Source organism: Castor canadensis, chromosome 7 (assembly GCF_047511655.1).
Source record: "Castor canadensis chromosome 7, mCasCan1.hap1v2, whole genome shotgun sequence".
NCBI classification, from domain to species: Eukaryota; Metazoa; Chordata; class Mammalia; order Rodentia; family Castoridae; genus Castor; species Castor canadensis.
In genome coordinates, this window is record NC_133392.1 from 10,425,166 (window position 1) to 10,443,639 (window position 18,474).

General features: G+C 44.9%; 1 protein-coding gene across 18 annotated transcripts in view; it reads left to right on the top strand.

The window, feature by feature from the left end:
- The window catches only part of Fgfr2 (fibroblast growth factor receptor 2), a 99,992-nt gene extending 82,697 nt beyond the window's left edge, over window positions 1-17,295 (top strand). For 16 of the 18 annotated variants that reach the window (XM_074078177.1, XM_020171786.2, XM_074078180.1 and 13 more), the window contains 6 exons: window positions 1,291-1,481; window positions 8,156-8,278; window positions 8,821-8,891; window positions 11,013-11,150; window positions 12,552-12,657; window positions 15,690-17,295. In XM_074078177.1, the coding sequence (XP_073934278.1) occupies window positions 1,291-1,481; window positions 8,156-8,278; window positions 8,821-8,891; window positions 11,013-11,150; window positions 12,552-12,657; window positions 15,690-15,854 (794 nt within the window). In that variant the 3' untranslated portion in view covers window positions 15,855-17,295. Of the gene's footprint in view, window positions 1-1,290; window positions 1,482-8,155; window positions 8,279-8,820; window positions 8,892-11,012; window positions 11,151-12,551; window positions 12,658-15,597 lie in introns of all 18 variants that reach the window. The other 2 variants (XM_074078183.1, XM_020171787.2) reach the window with 1 other exon arrangement.
- Window positions 17,296-18,474: the final 1,179 nt, after the last annotated feature.

Genomic DNA, 18,474 nt, shown 5'->3' on the forward strand with positions numbered 1-18,474 from the left:
CAGACATCCACACAAGGTGGTTTTGTGTCTCTCCCTAGGGAATGGAGAAGATGGGTGTAGGATCCCACTAGTGCTGGGTCATAACCTGGAAGCTGTGTTGGAAAAGGCAGTGTCCTTATGGTTTCTTTTGTAAGTGTCAAGAGAGATTTCTCGAAATAGGATCTTATGCTTTGGTTGAGAAGTTCTTGCCCTAAAATGAGGATAGAGGAATTCCTGTCTTGCTATGGCAGTCGATGGCGTGCTTCTCCAGAATGACTTTGAAGAAAGAAAGTGGTGTAAGGGAGCACGGCTTCCTCAGGAGCAATTCCCTGCTTTCACTGAGCACGTGGGGAATCAACTTAACCATGATTAGTAACTTGAAAATGTTGTTTGACTGAGCCATTTCTCCTTTAGGTCTGTATAGAGATTGGTCACCTTTTTCTGAAAAATGATAATTGTAGATATTTCAAACTTTTTGGCCTGTTTGATGACACAGTTACTTATTCCTGCCATTGTACTGAGAAAGCAGCTTTAGACAAGACAGAAATGAATGGAACTGACCGTGTGCCAATGAAATGTAACAAAGAGTGGGCAGGATTTGGCCTGTGGGCTATCATTTGATAACTCTCAAATCTATACCTTGGAGAAATTAGAGCACATGTGTGTTCGGAATCATGTCTAGCAGTGAGTGTTCCTCGCCCCCCGCTTTCTTATGGCAGAAACCTGCAAGAAACCTACATGCCCGGGTAAAGGGGGAAGCTAAAGTGTGGTATATTGATATCATAGACTGTATGTGGCTGTGGAAAACAATGATCTGGATTCATTTTTGCCAACTGTATTCCGCAAGGATAATGAACAAGTGAAAATGTTACAAAACTCTGTTTACTGTTCATCTATGTGATTAAAATATGTTTTTAATTGATAATTATATGTACATGGAGTGGCTAAAGTGAACTGGAAGGAAGCACTAGCGGGAGAAGATTTCTGATGGCATAGGTGATGATAGGGAAGGGATACTGTCACTGTCTGTGTTTTAATTCTTAAAAGCTTTTGAGGTTATCACGACCAAATGTTGGTTATCATTTTGGAGAGATTAGAAAACAGGTGTTGTAGCTGTGCGTGTATTTTTCTGCATGTTAAATGAGAAAGGAAAAAAAGACTTTGGCTGGGAGGTAGCTCAGTGGTTCCATCCTCAGCATGTTAAAAACAACAGGAAACCACGTTGGGTTGTAGTAACTCAAAGATCTTTGCTGAGTCGCTCACAGACAGGTCGTGTCTTCTCCACCTTAGAGATTCTTGTCTTTGTCACAGGGCCACTCTATGTCATAGTTGAGTACGCTTCAAAAGGCAACCTCCGGGAATACCTGCGGGCCCGGAGGCCACCTGGCATGGAGTACTCCTATGACATTAACCGCGTTCCCGAGGAGCAGATGACCTTCAAGGACTTGGTGTCGTGCACCTACCAGCTGGCCAGAGGCATGGAGTACTTGGCTTCCCAAAAAGTGAGTCCTTCACATTCTCCTTGGTTGGGGAGAAGCCAATTAAGCGTCTTTGAAGAACCAGGCAGTTTGGACATGCCCGTTTGCTAGATCAAGCCCTTGCATGTCTTGTACGACCTGGGAAATATTTATGGTGTTATTCACGTTCAAGTTTAATGAACTCTTTAAAAGCCCGAGAAACCCCATCAACTTAATAACACGGCAGCGATGAGCAGGGAAGATGTCTGTGCTCTGAGACGGAGCGGGTTTGATGCTCTCAGGAATGCAGCTCTCCAGGTGGAGAATGGCTGGGTTAAGGGTGGACCCTTTGATTCTAATGAGTTTTTGGCTTTGTTTGTTCTGAGGTTATTGAGTTTGAGGATGTAGCTGTTAGGTGCTGTGTTTAGGATTTTTGAGTTTGATACGGCATTAAATATTCTAAGAAGAAAGATCAAGTAAAGGAGTATTTTCATTGCATTGAGTCTGGACTGTCTGAGTTTATTTTGTCTCCTTTGGTGAGTGACTCTGTGGTCAAAAGTTGGCCAGGTCCCCCGAGGTGAATGGCCTACATTCCAGTCGTGCCATTACAATGGAACTTGAAACATTCCAGCTATTCTGAGAGCAAGCCAGGCAGGTGTCCCGAGTCCTTGGGGCATTTTGGGGGACCCAAGACGCCTTTCCTCACTGTCGAGGAGTGGTGCAGAACAGCCTGCCTGGGAGAGGTGGGCTCACTCCCACCTGTGGCAGTGCTGGCCACAGCATCAGGAATTCCTCAGCTCCCCCAAGAGGCAAGATCCCTAGTGATAATGGCGTCCTGTCACCCGGGATCTGGGCCAGAAGGGTCATGAGTCCAGATGCCCCAGAGGCCTTCCTAGTCTCATGAGTGAGATGGCCTCTGTCAGATCTTGCAGAGCGGAAGGACTGGAAGGGCGGCTGCACCTCAGCTCTGCTCTGTGTCACGGAGGAAAATGGCCCAGAGCTCCTGGGCCATTTTTCTAATTTTCCAGAGAGTTCAGAGCTTACGACTTTTCCAGATTTTTTTTCCCTGTGAAATCCCCCAACATGTAGGGTTTAAGAAAGTTGTGAACAGTTTTGAGTTCAGGTTGCATGTATGTGGGAGAGTCTTCTAATCAGAAAATCTTTGGCATGAGGAAACAGCCAGATAAGATCCAGAATGTGAGACATTTGACAAAATGTTACATCAAAATGTTATTGTCATAAAAGAAAATATACTGGGGTTGGGGGGGGGTTGGCTAGGTGGGAATCATTGCAGGTTAAAGGAAAGTTTCAAGTTCTAAAGAGGCAACAACCAGATGTGAGGGTGTGGTCCTGGGCTGGCTCCTTTGGGGTAGGAGTTGGAGTGAGGGGTCAGCTTTGACAAAGGCATTGAACAGCTAAAACCTGAATGTTGACTGAAACTTAGGTAACACTGCTGAATAAAGCTGAATTTGGAGCAGGGAGATACAGGTTGTATATTTCTTCCAAAATGCTTGAGGCCAGAAATGTTTCAGATTTGAATTCTTTTGGATCTTGGAATGTTCACATATAGGTAGTGAGACATCTTTGAGACGCAGGTCTAAACACCTGTGTTTTATATGCATAGGCGCCTTTCTGTCATACTTTTAATGATCTTTGTGCAGGAAACAAAGTTATGTGGTAAGGAACTTTCCACTTGTGACATGGTGTCAGCAATCAAGATGTTTTGGATTTTAAAGATTTTCAGATTAGAGTTGTTCAGCCTGTAAATGCTGAAGGGTACACATGAGAAGTAACAGCGATGCCTGCCACTTACTTTTTAAAGAGTCCAGATATAAAAAAGTGTGCATGTTTGTGTGTCTGCGTGCGTGCGTGCGTGCGTGTGTCTGTAGAGGCTGAACGTTGAAGTAGTAAGTATAAATGGATCTGGTGAACGTGGAAAACCATTGAACTATCTCACCTTTTCTGAAACATTTGAACTATTTTAAATGGATGCCTGGTGGAGGCAGTCTGCCCCAACGTGGTCCACTTAAATCCTCTGGGCTTGGGTTCTCTGAGGCACTGTGTTAAGGTGGGAGATACTGGTGGGTGGATGTGGGAGGATCTTCTCTGTATCTAGCAGGGCATCCTGCTAATACAAAAGTGACAGGGGGTTAGCCTTATCTTATTCAGTCCTTCATCAAACATTCTATAGGTCTCCCCAGGCACCTTGTGCCCTAGGTCAGCTCCCCAGAGAGTTAGGGAAGTAATTCTTGTCCTCATGGAGCAGGAACCATGAATGACAGTACAAGAGATTGCTGATAAATGTGGAATAAAAAGAATTGGACTTTTAAAATGGGAAATAAACAGTGTGATAAGGTTCTACTTATTTGGAGCCCTAAAACCCCGAGAAGGGACCCTGGACTTGGCTGTCGGTGGCATTGAGGGGAGTAACAGGGTTGGATTTGTGCTTTGCAGATCGCTTCTGCTTCTTGCATGGTGGGCTGGAAGTGCCCAGTCCTGTAGAATGTGACAGTGGTTTGGGCCAGGGTTTTTTGGGTCCCAAAAAACTCAGTTGAGTTTTCTCCCAACTGAGAGAAGTTGGTAGTTTGATTCTGAGCACATTTTGCTGTCATGATGGTGGACTGATTAGGTGAGAGGGAGAGGAGATGCAGGATGGCTCCTGATTTCAGCTTGAGAAACTGGATGGGTGGGTTGTACCTTTCAAGATGAGGAAGACTTGGGAATCTGGAGGCAGGGCAGGAGATAGATTTTAGTGGAAAATCTAGAGCTTGTGTGGAACATATCTGTGAGCCATTCAAGGAAAGAGGTCAGTCAACAAGCCACCAGCTAAAGCTCAGCTCCAAGGGCTGGTGGAAGTTAGGAAACCACAGAGGGAGATGTGACATCAAGCTGTGGCAGTGAGCAAAGTCACCCAGGGAGAAGCTTAGAAGAGAAAAATGAGAAGCCTGGAGTGGAATCCTGGGAGAATACTCAAGTCCTAAGATTGGTGAAAAACTCTGGAAGTACATGGAGGCCGAGCAGACCTGGTGAAACTGAGGAGGAATGCTAGATGCGGTTTGCAGAGGCCACCAAGGAGGGCTTCTGGAAGGAGGAGGGGTCAGCTGTGCATCTTCGCTTAGAATGGGGGCAGAAGCACATACGTTGGGTCTGGTCGCAGAGCCAGTGGTGGCCCCGCTCCACCCTATCTCTGCATGGTGGAAAGAGAACTAAGTGTCGATGGGAATTTATGGAATGGGGGAGTGACTACATTTCAGGGTGACAGAAGGGAAGGATGAAAGCACCCTTATTAATGGGGTTGTGACAATAGGAGTTCTTGCTATTACTCATCACAACCATGTTTTGATCACCTACAGTTGGCCAGGTGTGGTGGGAGGCACCTGACCCAGAGTACCTTATGTAACTCTGGGAATGACTCTGCCATTGGCAGGGTTAGGACCCCCCATCTCATGGGTGAGGGTGCTGAGGACTGCTAGGAAGCCATAGGGAAGCTTTGAGCCCAGGCCTGGCAGAATCACTGTCCTCACTTCTGGAATGAGACCCATTGGTCCCAGACCTAGGTCCCTGCTCTCATGTGATCCCTGCCTCTCAGGCAAACCAATGAGAGTTCCTGTGCTGGGTTTTGGTTAGTAACCCTGTGTGGCTGTCTCCTGGACCTTGCAGAAGAACCCAGGGTAAAGGGACAGTAAGATCCCTTAGGGCATTATGTAGTTCCAAAGCTTAGTGCCATTTGCGATTAAGGACCTAGAGGAGGCTTAAAGGGTGGCAGGTGAAGGTCTTAAGAATGCTCCCCTTGGAAGGAGCCTGCTTCCAAAACTGGAGGGCATATTCATGGATGTGGAGATGGGAAGCAGGGAGTCAGATGCTGCTATCCATGGCTGTCCTGTCCCCTCTCCATGGCTTGTTAGAGAGCCACTTCTTGGAGGAGGCAGAGGAAAATGGCCATGTCACTTTGTCACTATGAAGGCAACCCACCAGACAGTTTCTGAGCCAGGCTGGCAAGACTGAGGTGCCTGACCTCAGGCAGCTGTCACTGTGTGAAGGTGTGTGGGGTAAGGAGTGGAGTCAGACACCATGGTGCGTGTAGAGATACAGTTAGTAATGGGGTGTTTGAGTCTTATACAACTTACAAAATCCTTGCTATTTTTAGTTCAAAACAACTGATATTTCTTTCTTAACCAAATTCCAAATCTAGTTAAACTTCCAAAGGGTTAAACCTGAGGTTTTTTTTTTTTCCTAAGTAAACACCATCATCTGCGTCTGTAAAATGGGTGCAATCATGCCCATCTCCCAGGTCACCATGGGAGTTCACATGGTTAGCACTGGCCCAGAACACTGCATTACAGGATGTTAGCCTTACTTCCCGGTGTGACCCTTTGCCTATGGATATCAGTTGTTTTTTTTTTTTTTAGTGGCACTGGGGCTTGAACTCAGGGCCTCACACTTACCCTTTGCCTGTGGAAAACAGGCAAACCACACTGACCCAAGGTCCTAATTATGTAAGTAATCAGCTCTCTGGGCTGTTTTTAATTATTTTCTTTTTCTTGGGCACTGGTTCCAAGTCTTCTGTTCAGCCCAGAGGGGGCCTTTGGTGTTTCCTGGCACCCTGGGGTGAGGGGTGACCGTGCTAGACAGGATGGTGGTGGTAGCCCTGGGGAGCAACTGTCACACTTGAGCCCTGATGTGTGGTCGGAGCCCAGCGCAGGGGAAGCTGGATTCTTCTGACTGCGTTGCTTGCCAAGCACACAGAGCGCATGTCGGCAGGAGCACGCCACCGGGAGCGCTTGGCTCAGGGCTTGGAAGTTCAATTTGAAGAGGCCTCCAAACCAGGAACACGGCCCAAGCCCAAGCGGATCTGCAGGCAGCTCTGGGAGCTCTCACATTTCCTGCTCCCAGTCTGGCCCAGGACATGCAGACTTGATGGCTTCTCTATTTCTGATCTTTGCCCTCCCGCAGAAGCAAACGGACACAAGGGGTAGCTGGTGGGAGGACAGAGTCAAAGAACTCCTTATTGATATTTCAGGGGTGTTCAGGCTGGTTCCTTTGTTACTGGGTCATTTCATGGAGTGTCCATCTGAGATCAATCCTATTTCAACTTGTCCAGAGGATCGATTAGTCGGTTTCATGAGAGTGAATCTTTGCCAGTCACCCGTGTAGAAGCGGTTGATGGTGCTATTTGCTTGCTTATTTGTAGCTCATCTACAAGACCCAAAAAATAGAGAGGGATCATTTGGGCCCTAATTACCACATATGTTGATGAAATATGGCATATTAAAGGGCAGCTAAAACAAACAGCTCCCAAAAGCTTATCGTTTGTAGTCCAAAAGTAGAGTCGTCATAAGAACTTGACCTGCCAGAGACTAGAGCGTTACTATCAGGACAGTATGTCAGCCCCAGTCTTGAGCTGTCCAATAGCCAGCTTTGCAGCTTTCAGCCCTCATGTATGTGGCAGACCTGGCATTGCCCCTTGTGCGGACCAGGAGTTGTGGTCGACTGGACTGGGCATGTGGATAGATGGGCATTGTCCCTGAGATGAGCCAGGAGAGGGCACGGCTGCTGTGTCTGAAGCACAAGTTATGGGGAGTGAAGAAGGAGAATCCAGCTGAGTTTGGAAGGCACTGTGGCAGTCTGTGAGGGCAGGGGTGGACAGTGACCACAGCCTGGACTGAGGGATCAGCAGTGGAGTGACAGTTTGGAGTTGTAATCAACAGGACTAGGTGTAAAGAATGCCGACATGTTGACAGGAATTAGAGGAGTAGAAACCTTGAATTTGAGAAGTCAGGAGGACATCAATGTGGCAATATCCCAGAACAAGCTAAAAATAAAGAGTGGGTCTCAGGGGACAGAGACTGGAAATTATAACTGTTTTGTCTGATCCAGAGATTGATGCCATGAGGGTAGATAGAAATACACAAATCTAATGGCCCTACTTTGAGGGACAGAGGAAGAGAGAGCCAGTCTAAGAATCTGAGAGGGTGGGAAGAGAGGAAGTGAGCCAAGACAAAGAGATGGGGGGAGGATGCAGTGAAAGGATGGTTTTTAAACTGAATAGGAATCAACAGCGTGTGAAGCTGCAGAGCAAGAAAAACTGAGGAAATAGAAGAGGTGGTTTGGATTCGATAATGGAGAGGTTCTTCATATCCTTTAGAACAGGCAGAGCTTGAAAACACATCATTTATAGAAAGGAAATAAAGAAGTTATGACTAAAACATTTTAAGGCCAAAGAGTTATTAACAAGATAGGTCAGATTGTTAGAGAAATGACCAGAAGGTGAAGAAGATGTGAGGTTGGAGCTTAACCAGCTCATCTGGAAATTTGGCTGTGAAGAACAGGAGAGAGCAAGTGTTGCAATAAAACATTATAACTTGATCTAATACTAAACTTACGTGCAGCTGAACGAGGAACAGTGGTGTCCTGGACAACCTCAGATAAAAGAGAATGTGGTTTTTCAGTTCACTTTTGCTCTCTGAAATGACTGGGGACTTGGTTTGTTTGTTTGTTTTTCATTAACAAATAAATACCAGCGTCTTGTTTAAGGCTTTCAAATGGCTAGTCCACCTGCTTGATCTTACAGCACTGATATGGCTCTTCCAATCCACTACAACCAGTTTTTGACTTGTGGTGTATTTTCTGTTTTGCATTTTAAGAAATGTGAGTATTTCCTTTTAGTGCTTGAAGCATTTTGAAGTTAGCTCTTTCTCATCCCGCCTTATTGATTTCAGTGTATCCATCGGGATTTAGCAGCCAGAAACGTGTTGGTAACGGAGAACAATGTGATGAAGATAGCTGACTTTGGACTGGCCAGAGATATCAACAACATAGACTATTACAAAAAAACCACAAACGTAAGTCTGTCTACAGCATCACATAGAGGAGAGGAGAGGGGATGGTCTGGGGTGCAGAATGTCCCCATGTGCAAGTTCAGGCCTGGAAGGAGCTGTGGGTTTCATCGTCCACCCTTCATTTTGTTCTGCTTTGTTCCTCACTGACTCGCAATAGAAGCAAAGCTATACTTAAAATAAGTTTAGTAAACGTGACACACTCTTTATGTGTGCCTCCAGGTTTTCACATGGCTCTGTCAAGAACGTTCATAGCAAAGAATAGAACCTGGAAGCTGCCAGGTTAATTTCTGCCTAGCAGTTGGTCAGGGTGTGTCTCTGCTTGGGGGAGAGAAAATGAAAATCCAAAGAGGTGGCGTTTTATTCATGAGCCCACGTCTGCCTCCCACACGTTTCGGCTAGTCCTCTTTGGAGCTTATTTCTGCCCTAATGACTGGCCGATGAAAACCGTGAGAATGTCAGCTCTTAAACAGGGCCCAGCCCTGCTGAGCCTGTTAAAGTAAGTTGTTTTAACCTGTGAGTTTTTACATTTTCTTCCATATTTGCAGGGGCGACTTCCGGTCAAGTGGATGGCTCCCGAAGCCCTTTTTGATAGAGTGTACACACACCAGAGTGATGTGTAAGTGCCCCCATTCCTTTGACCTCCTTCGTGGGGTGGAGTTGCAGAACTCTTACACGTTCTTGCCTTTCTTCATCCTTTGGTGGCTGCTGTGTCACACACATTTGTAGAAGGCACAGAAATTTCCTTGGAAAGGACTGAGTTCTTGGTAAACTGGGACCCAGTGCTCGGTCACTAGTCTGCCTACCTTTAAAGAACACAGGAGGCAGAACCCCAGGCTCCTCCTGCCAGAGCAGAAGTGCCTTCCACAGATCACAGATGTGCACCTGCAAAGCTCTGTCTGCTTTGCCAAACTTTTGGCATGTTCTTCACTCCCCCAAAGAAGTACTTCTGATGGGCATGGTGGTACAGGTGTGTAATCCCAGCACTCAAGAGGCAGAGGCAGGAGGGTTACAAGTTTGAGGCCAGTGTGGCCAGTTTGAGACCAGATAGTAAGATCCTATCTCAAAAAACTAAGGCCTGGGGATATAGCCATGGCAGAGCACTTGCCTAGCAGAGTTTAATCCCTGGCACCACAAAAAAGAAAGGAAGGAAAAGAAAGACTCCTGCCGGTGGAGCGGCTGAAGTGATAGAGTACCTGCCTGGTAAATGCAAGGCCCTGAATTCGAACCCCAGTACCATTCTACTTAGGTGATACTATGTTGTACTTCCGCTGATACAGGTTTGTCCTTAAAGGGTGATAGTGAGTGAGCTACTCCTAGCTCTCCACCACATCTGCTTGCTACGGTTATGTTTCGAAAGTCTGGTCTTATCTTACTCTGCTTAATAGCATTCTAGAAATATAGTAGCAATTATGTAACATTCTATCATGACACACTTAAAAGTGTTGTTAGGGCCAGGTGCCGGTAGCTCACGCCTGTAATCCTAGCTACTTAGGAGTCAGAGGTCAGGAGGATCGCAGTTTGAAGCCACCGTGGGCAAATAGTTCACAAGACCCTATCTCAAAAATACCTTCACAAAAAATAGGGCTGGTGGAGTAGCTCAAGGTGAAGGCCCTGAGTTCAAGCCCCAGTACTGCACCAAAAGAAAAAAAAACAAAAAACTAACCAACCAAACAAAAAAAAACCATGTTGTTAGAGTCAGGCTCCAACTAATATTGTCATATGGACATTCACGTGAAAGATGTTATCGTTGGAAGAAACTGGGTGAAAGGTACTATTTTTGCAAGTTCCTGTGAGCCTATAATTATTCCAAAGGAAAACTTTTTACAAAAAATCAGTTGAGCTATTTATTATTGGCGTGAGTAGGAGGATTTCCTGTGGGGCATGGATTCTGCACTAGGCTGCTTTGTCCTTGTCAACAATCCGGTAAGGAAGGTGTGCCCATCGCCACTTACGCAGGGAGAAAACTGAGGCTCAGGGCTGGTTCTGCTGTGTTGTGTTGTGTGCTGCTTTTGCTCAGTAGAACAGTGGGGAGGGTTTCATTCCTGAAACTGACCAGCGTAGTCTATAAGTGACCATAGCTGCAGTGACAGAGGTAAACCTGGGATTCTCTGCTTGATTTTCCTGGAAACTGAGTCTCCTGATCTGGGCTCAGAAGATCTAACTGTGGATCTCTGAGAAGCCAAGAATAAATGGTACCCTATGGGATGTGTTCAGTGTCTGCTATGTGTCACTCATCCAGGACAGGCACAGGAGTCTTCCAGTCTAATCCCAGCCCTGTTGCTGGCTCCATTTACTATCTCAGTAAATCACCGAACCTTTGCGCCATGGGTGCACCGCCAGCCGCCTAGGGCAGGCATCTTCTCACAGAATCTTCTGTCAGCTGCTCATACCATAGACCACAGAGCACACAGGGAAGCAGAAGGTTAGACAGGAATACAAAGGGTGTTGAAGCCCAGTCATCCACATTCTCCAGTTGCCTACGCTACGTTCAAGATGAAGAACTTGAACTGCAATGGTGGTTTGCCTTTTTGTCTGAGGATGGAAAATCTCAGCAGTGCATCCACATGTCATCATTTAGGGAGGCCCTGTGAGGTCAGGAAAAGGAGGATGAATTGCGGGAGGGCTCATTTATCTCTAACTTCACAAGTGAGTGGGTGTTTATTTTTTCAACCGGGCATGTTTAGGTTTCCGCGGTGTGGACGGGTTAGTAATGCTAGGTTTTCTCTCTTCCTTGCAGCTGGTCCTTTGGGGTGTTAATGTGGGAGATCTTCACCTTAGGGGGTTCGCCCTACCCGGGGATTCCCGTGGAGGAACTTTTCAAGCTGCTGAAGGAAGGACACAGGATGGATAAGCCAGCCAACTGCACCAGTGAGCTGTAAGGGCCGATACCTCCCCTGCGACATCTGTCACCTTTCTCCTGACTTGTCTCTGTTTCCTAAGGCCTCAATTTTCTCAACATGCTCTAAGAAGAGGATTTGCTGAAACTGTCTAGGTTCAGTCTTAGAACCGAGATAGATAGCTACACTGACAGCCATTACTTGTCGAAAAGAAAGAATATCCTGTCAAAGAATATGGAGTTGACTCTAAATCACAGTGAGCTGCTGGCTGCTCAGGCCGGGGCAGAAGTCTTCCTGGGCCACTGTGGTGTTCCTCAGAATGACAAGATCAGGGACAAACTATAATGCCATGGGTCTGTTCCCATACACATGGCAAGTGGAGAATGGACTTTGACCGTTGAAAATTGCCATTACAGATTGACAGCAACCATACTTCCTCATACGAGCAAATGAACCTAGTATCTGGTTACCTGTATGTCACCCATTTTTCAGGGCAGAGAACTAAAAATTTTCCTGCTACCATCCTTAGGCTTCTAGGTCTAACTATAAAACCGTGAACTGGCTTCTAGAAAAACCTACCTCACTCTGTAGGTAGAATCCTGCTGAGTTAGTGACGCGTGCCTTGTGCAATAAAATCAGTGCTTTGTAAAGGAGGCTCTGTCCCCTCCCCCAGGATGAACTAAGGACGTGATTGTCCCAGACACTGTGCTCTATTGTGTGTGCTGCATGGGGATTTATATAAGTAATCCCATGAGTGCTTTTTGGTGTACAGTGGATGCTTGATGAATCGCCACATTTTATAGTATATGATATAAAAGCATTTATTGTGCTCCCTGTCACCTCTATTGCTTTTCTAACATAGTGGTTCTGTGGAAACTCATAATCTAGATAAGGTCGGGAAGCTCAGCCCATCCAAGAGCTAATCAGGAAGTTAGTGTGAAGCCAGCAGTGGCAGATTAGTTCAGAAAAACCTTACCTCAAATTTGTGGTTTGCAGACTTGACTTTTTTATTAAAAAAACAAAACCAAACCAAAGAACCTCTGCTAACTAGACTCTTTAAAACAAAACCCAAAGTGTGACTTGGGCAGGAGTGTTTGGGGAGGAAGAACAGAAACCAGCTGCAAACCTATGTCTCTTCCTTTGACCTCGAGAGATGCCTGACCAGTGGGATATCATGATACGTCACACTGTCACGGGGATAGCAGCAAAACATGTAGCTGTGTCTGTCTTGATGCCTTCCACAACCATTCTGGATAAAGTGATGCTTTGGTAATGCAAGTGGCTTTCAGAGAATCCCAAAGTGAATAGTCCCCTACCTTCTCGTGTAGTTGGCCAGGAAGTGTGGAGGCACTCTCCTGGTGAGGACATACGTCCATCTTGCCCACTCGAACTGTCTGTAGCTGTGTATCCAGTGTTTAATGAAAATCTTTTTTTTCCAGGTATATGATGATGAGGGACTGCTGGCATGCCGTGCCTTCACAGAGACCAACTTTCAAGCAGTTGGTAGAAGACTTGGACCGAATTCTAACCCTCACAACCAATGAGGTAAGACCCTCCTTCCAGAACCCACTGACCTCGTCTGACTTGGGACAGAAGCTCAGGTTTTTACATGCAGGCTCCCTTGGAGTCTGTAGTAGAGTTTATCATTCTTCCATGAGGTCAGAGAGAGCTAAACTGTGTTCCTCTTCAGTTGGAATTTTTCTTGGAACTGTATTATGTGAATTCTGACTCATGAGATCAGAAGATTGAGGGCCCCCTGAGCTCCCCTCATGGTGGCTGGTAGTGCTGTGGCTCAGGGCATATGTGGGAAGGAAGTGTTTAGCTGTACCATTTTGGGGTATGTGAGAAGGAGCTGCGGTGCGTGCTATGTGCTCACTGGATTCCGTGCCCTGGTACTTAGCGTGAGACCTGCAGAAGAGCTGGACTGAATGCAGAAAGGGTCTATAATTCCAGCTTCTCACCAGCACAGTGCTGCCTCTGTGATCCTATTGCAAGGGCTTGGGTCTCTTTCTGTGTGGACACACACAGTTTCCTATGATAAGGGACTTTCAGGGTTTTTAAGAATCATTCATTCATTCATTTGCAGTACTGGGGTTTGAACTTGGGGCCTACACCTTGAGCCACTTCACCAGCCCGTTTTCTTGATGGTTTTTTGTTTTGTTTTGTTTTGTTTTTCAAGATAGGATCTCACAAATTATTTGCCCAGGCTGGCTTCAAACCTTGATCCTCCTGATCTCTGCCATCTGAGTAGGTAGGGAAGGTTACATGTGAGCCACTGGCACTTGGCTTGAAGCATTTATTTTGGATACAGTATTTATAATCTTTACCAGCCAAAGGAACATGGTCTGTCACTCAGTGCCCAAACTTAGCCATGTCTGTAGCTGATAAGATGACTTTTAGGTTTAAGGAAAGAATATACCCAGAGCAGGAGAGATGATAAGCCCACTGAGGCCAGGAAAAACCCACAATAGAGATGTCATTAAGAGTTTTACTTGTTGAGGATGTAGAACAGTGTCTTTCACACAGCAAGAAAAAAATTGCACGGTTGTCTCAACAAAAACAGTTAAGATATCATAAACATGTTAGAAGGAAATCAATACACTTAATTTCTGATTTAGAAAATAGTTTCAGAGTGATTTTTTTTTTTTTAAATCAAAGTAGCGCTGAGAAGCAACTAAACCCAGCAACTTTATCTTGTGTGTCTAACTCTGACTTGTGCTGGACGAAGGAAGAGATTGCATTTAAATGAATACAGCTGACCTTCAGAAGTTGAAAGGAATAGTTCAAGGGGAAAAAAAAAAAAAGAACCTAACTTTCTTCTCCTGCCAAAATTGTTGTTTCTAGTATAAGTTCCTTTAACCCTAGGCTTGGAATCCAGTGATACTCCTTTTTTTTTTTCCTATCAGATCTGAAGGTTTATGGCTTCATTTAGAAACTGGGAAAAGCACTAACGTCCTGTTTCAGTACCTCACATCCATGTTGAATATTAATGTATTTATACATTTACATCTAAGGCTGGTCCGTTCATACTGAAATTTATATGTGGTACCTAAAATAAGAACGCAGAATGCCATGTTGTCTAATGGATATAAAAATCAAAGTTTCTTTCCTTCCGAAAATCATTACCATATGCTTGAGAAAAATGGTTCCATTTAGGACAAAATTTCATTTTTATCATTGTAAGCAGAAAGTTCTCTTTTGATGTGGTGGGCGTGTTTGTTTCAAGCTGTGTGGTTAATGCTGATGTTGTTGGAACTGACACATCCCCCTTCTTGGATGGGGACTCTTTCTCTTGCCAACCCTGGTGATGAATTATAGTGGGTTTTTTGTCTCTTAAAATGTATGGTCGCCAACATTCCGTGGGCTCTTTTCTGATAACGTGCAGGCTGTTTGTGCTGTGGTCTGTGCCTTCTGCCCCCTCTTAGCAAAACCACATGTCAAGAAGAGCCGCTGGCTTCTGTGTGTGTGAGCTGAACCACCCCAATGTGCCGGCTGTGTCCAGGCAGCAAGGCCACGAAGGTCCCGGCTTAGAAATCTTTTTGGTAGCTTCAAAGCAGGATTGGCAAATGCTGTCTGTGAAGGGCAGAGAGAGCCATGTGGTCTCTGTGGAGACTCCGCCATCATAGCACGAAAGCAGCTCAGACTGTATGTAAATAAGAGAGGGTCTGTGTTCCACTAAAACTTTATGGACCCTGAAATTGGAAATTATATCATTTTCTGTCATTCGGATACCATAAGACAGGAGTTTTTCCACCGGCTGACAAATACTAAAAACTATCTTTAGTTCACGTGCTATATACAGAGACAAGACTTGTGCCCTGTCCCATTCAGAGGATGCGTTCGTTGTCCTGGGTGACCCAGTGAGATTTCAGCAGCAACACCAGTGGGTGCTTTGGGGGAGCAGGAAACCTTTCTTTTTTCAAAACTCTGCAGCTTGACTTCTATTTACCTAAACTCTCCTTTAACGGCCCATTTTGGAGTTAACATCCATGAGTGGATACAAGCCTTTTTTGAACCTATTTACGTTTTCAACTCAGAACTTCTGAGAGTAATGGATTACATCTGTTAAATTATGCACTGAATGGAGAAGTATTCCCCTTTAGAAACATAATCGTAACGTGATTCAGAAAATAAATATCCATGCTCTTACTTTTTGAAGGGGTCCTGCTGGGCATTTCTATTTTGTCGGGGCTCGAACTTGAACCAGGAGTCACTGAGATCCTTGTAGATAAAGGTGACCACCCAGCACCTACAGTTAAATACAGTTTATCATTCTCTACTTGCCAGTGGTTTAATCCATGATGTGTTGTAGGAAAAGTTTAGGGCAGCCTCAGTGAGGGAATTTGGGGTCTGGGGAAGGTCTCTGTGCAGTCAGGTGGGCTGGGGCTCTGTACACCTTCCAGGGGTTCCCCTGTCCTGTCCCAATGATACTGATGTCACAGAAGCCTATGTTTGAAATAAGATTCTTCTCTTCCCTTCTTTCAGGAATACTTGGACCTCACTCAGCCTCTCGAACCATATTCACCTTGTTATCCTGACCCAAGATGAAATAAAACGTCTCTCTTCCCTTCTTTCAGGAATACTTGGACCTCACTCAGCCTCTCGAGCAGTATTCTCCTAGTTACCCCGACACAAGGAGTTCTTGTTCTTCAGGAGATGACTCTGTGTTTTCTCCGGACCCCATGCCTTACGAACCCTGTCTGCCTCAGTATCCACACATAAATGGCAGCATTAAAACATGAATGAACATGTCTTCCTGTCCCCAGCCAGGAACCTACCTACACTGAGCAGGGAGGCCTTGCCTCTACCAGCTTGTTACTGCCACTTGTATATATGGATCAGAGGAGTACATAATCAGAAAAGTAATCGGCACACGTGTAAAGGTTTATACAGTTGAAAACTTGTCATCTTCACCAGGAAAAGAATGTTTCTGGAGCAATGGACAGCCACCATGCCACCCCTCTGACCCACCATGGGTACTGTCTGTGCCCCAGTTGGACTCAAGGCAGATGTACATTCTGCCTTCCTTGTTAATTTTGTAATAATTGGAGAAAATATATGTCAGCACACACAGAGCACAAATGCAGTATATAGGTGCTGGATGTATGTAAATATATTCAAATTATGTATAAATATATATTATATATTTACAAGGAATTATTTTTTGTATTGATTTTAAATGGATGTCCCAATGCACCTAGAAAATTGGTCTCTTTTTTAAAATAGCTATTTGCTAAATGCTGTTTTAGACAGAATTTCTTAATTTTCACCGAGCAGAGGTGGGAAAAATACTTTTGCTTTCAGGGAAAATGGTATAACATTAATTTATTAATGAATTGGTAATATACAAAACAATTAATCACTTATAGTTTTTTTTGGTAATTTAAGTGGCATTTCTAAGCAGGCAGCACAGTGAACTAGTTAAGAGAAATATTTAGAATCTATGACTAATTTGGAGGAGATAAAGTTTTGATTTGTTTTAAACCATTTAAACCACTGAAATGGCCATCACAAGAACCCATTAATAGCAGGGTGTTTTGCTTTGGTACACAGTTCTGTCATTGGGCCAATGCAACTTTTAAGTGGACCTCCCAAGACAAATGGTCAGTAGATACCAGTGTCCTTGTTCAAAGATGCCTTAATCCATTCTGTGAGGACAGACTGTAGTTGGAATGACGGTAGCATGGGTTCTCTCCAGCAGCTGGCCTTCTGCCCTAGAGTCGTACGTGACCCAGATTAGTAAATATTCCCTTCAGTGGATTTTGATAATGGCTTCCAGGTTCTTTGGCTTCAGAGAAGCCTTTGGGAGTCTTCACGCCCCACCATAGAAAACTGAAATTCTAGCATTGTTCTGCTGAGAGTTTGGGGGCGACTTCTACCTTCCTCCTGGATTGCTTCTGTCTTCTTCTAAGACCTCACCAAAAGATCCAGCCTGATACCAACTTCAGACAAAACACCACCGTACTGCGGATTCTGTATTAAAGTATTGTGTTTTGCTTTCGAAACACCCACTCACCTTGCTATACCCATGCAACATTAATGCAGATTACACTGATTTTGTGTGATATGGAATTGGAGAGAGTATTTAATAAAACCTGTTAATTTTTATACTGACAATAAAATGTTTCTACAGATATTAATGTTAACAGGACAAAATAAATGTCACTCAGCTTATTTTTTTAATACTTGTGTCTTACCAAATGGTTTCCTATATTTGGAGATGTTGATGGAGTGCACAGAAGGCAAAGTTGAAAGGCTCCTGGACAGGTGAATCCAGTGGTTTAGCCCTGGCTGGGTCTTTAACCAGTACCTCAGGGGAGAGGGTTATTGTTCCTTCCTGGGTGCTACTTATTCCCCAGAGGAACACAGGAGAAATGCATGGGAGGTAGTGTCACAAACCTGGAGGCAGCCAGGTTACCTGGATTCCAGGGACCTTGAGACTTTTTAGGTGCTTTTCCCATGCTGCCTGGAGAATAGAATTCATTTCACATTTTCTAAAGGAAGCATGGACACATTTTTTAAAAAGTCATACCACAAGTACAGTTTTGCCTATCCGTTAACACATTGTGGATCTATGACCCATAAGGCCGTTATGTCTGCCTGTTGAAGGTGCTTCTGTGCCAGGACAGATGAAAACTGGCCCTTCACCTGCACTTCATCCATTCTCTTAGAGCCTTGCAGGGCTTCTCAGAGTTAAGTAGTGCTGTCCTATGGGTCCCTGTTGGATTTGAGGCCATTGGTGGTAGAGCAAGGGTCTCACTGCGCATTAGAAGAGCCTGTTTGCATCTTTGGTTCTACTTATGTATCTGCCAGCTTCATGGGCTTCCATTTCTTACTCGTAGAGCAAGGTTATGATTCCACCACAAGATCACAATTAAAAAGTAAGGTATGTGGGGCGCGGGGTGTAGCTCAATGTAGAGCACTTACCTATCCACCTTAAGGCCCTGCGTTCATCTCTCGCACAGCAATATAGGGTATGTGAAAACAGCCTAATGATGAGCGCATGGTCACAGGGATTATTCTGCAGCCCTCTGGATGTTTCCACCCATTTGCTAGGCCTGGGGAAGATGCACCTGCTGATACTGACAGGTGTGTTTAAAGTCAGGCTTAGCATCCCCACCTGTTCTCTGTTCAGATGGGCGATGTGTTGGTACACATCCACCCAAGGGGCAGTTTATGGCTTTGACTATGTAGATTATAATGGAAGTAAGAATTGCTGTACTTTTGCTTGTTTCAGGGAAATGGGTGGGCAAGAATTCTAAACCAGCTGTTGGCAATTGTAACTTTAGAATTACTTTGAGATATTTGTCCTGAAGGGAAAGAAGGCAGGATGGTCCATGAAAAAGGTGAGCCTTTTTTTTT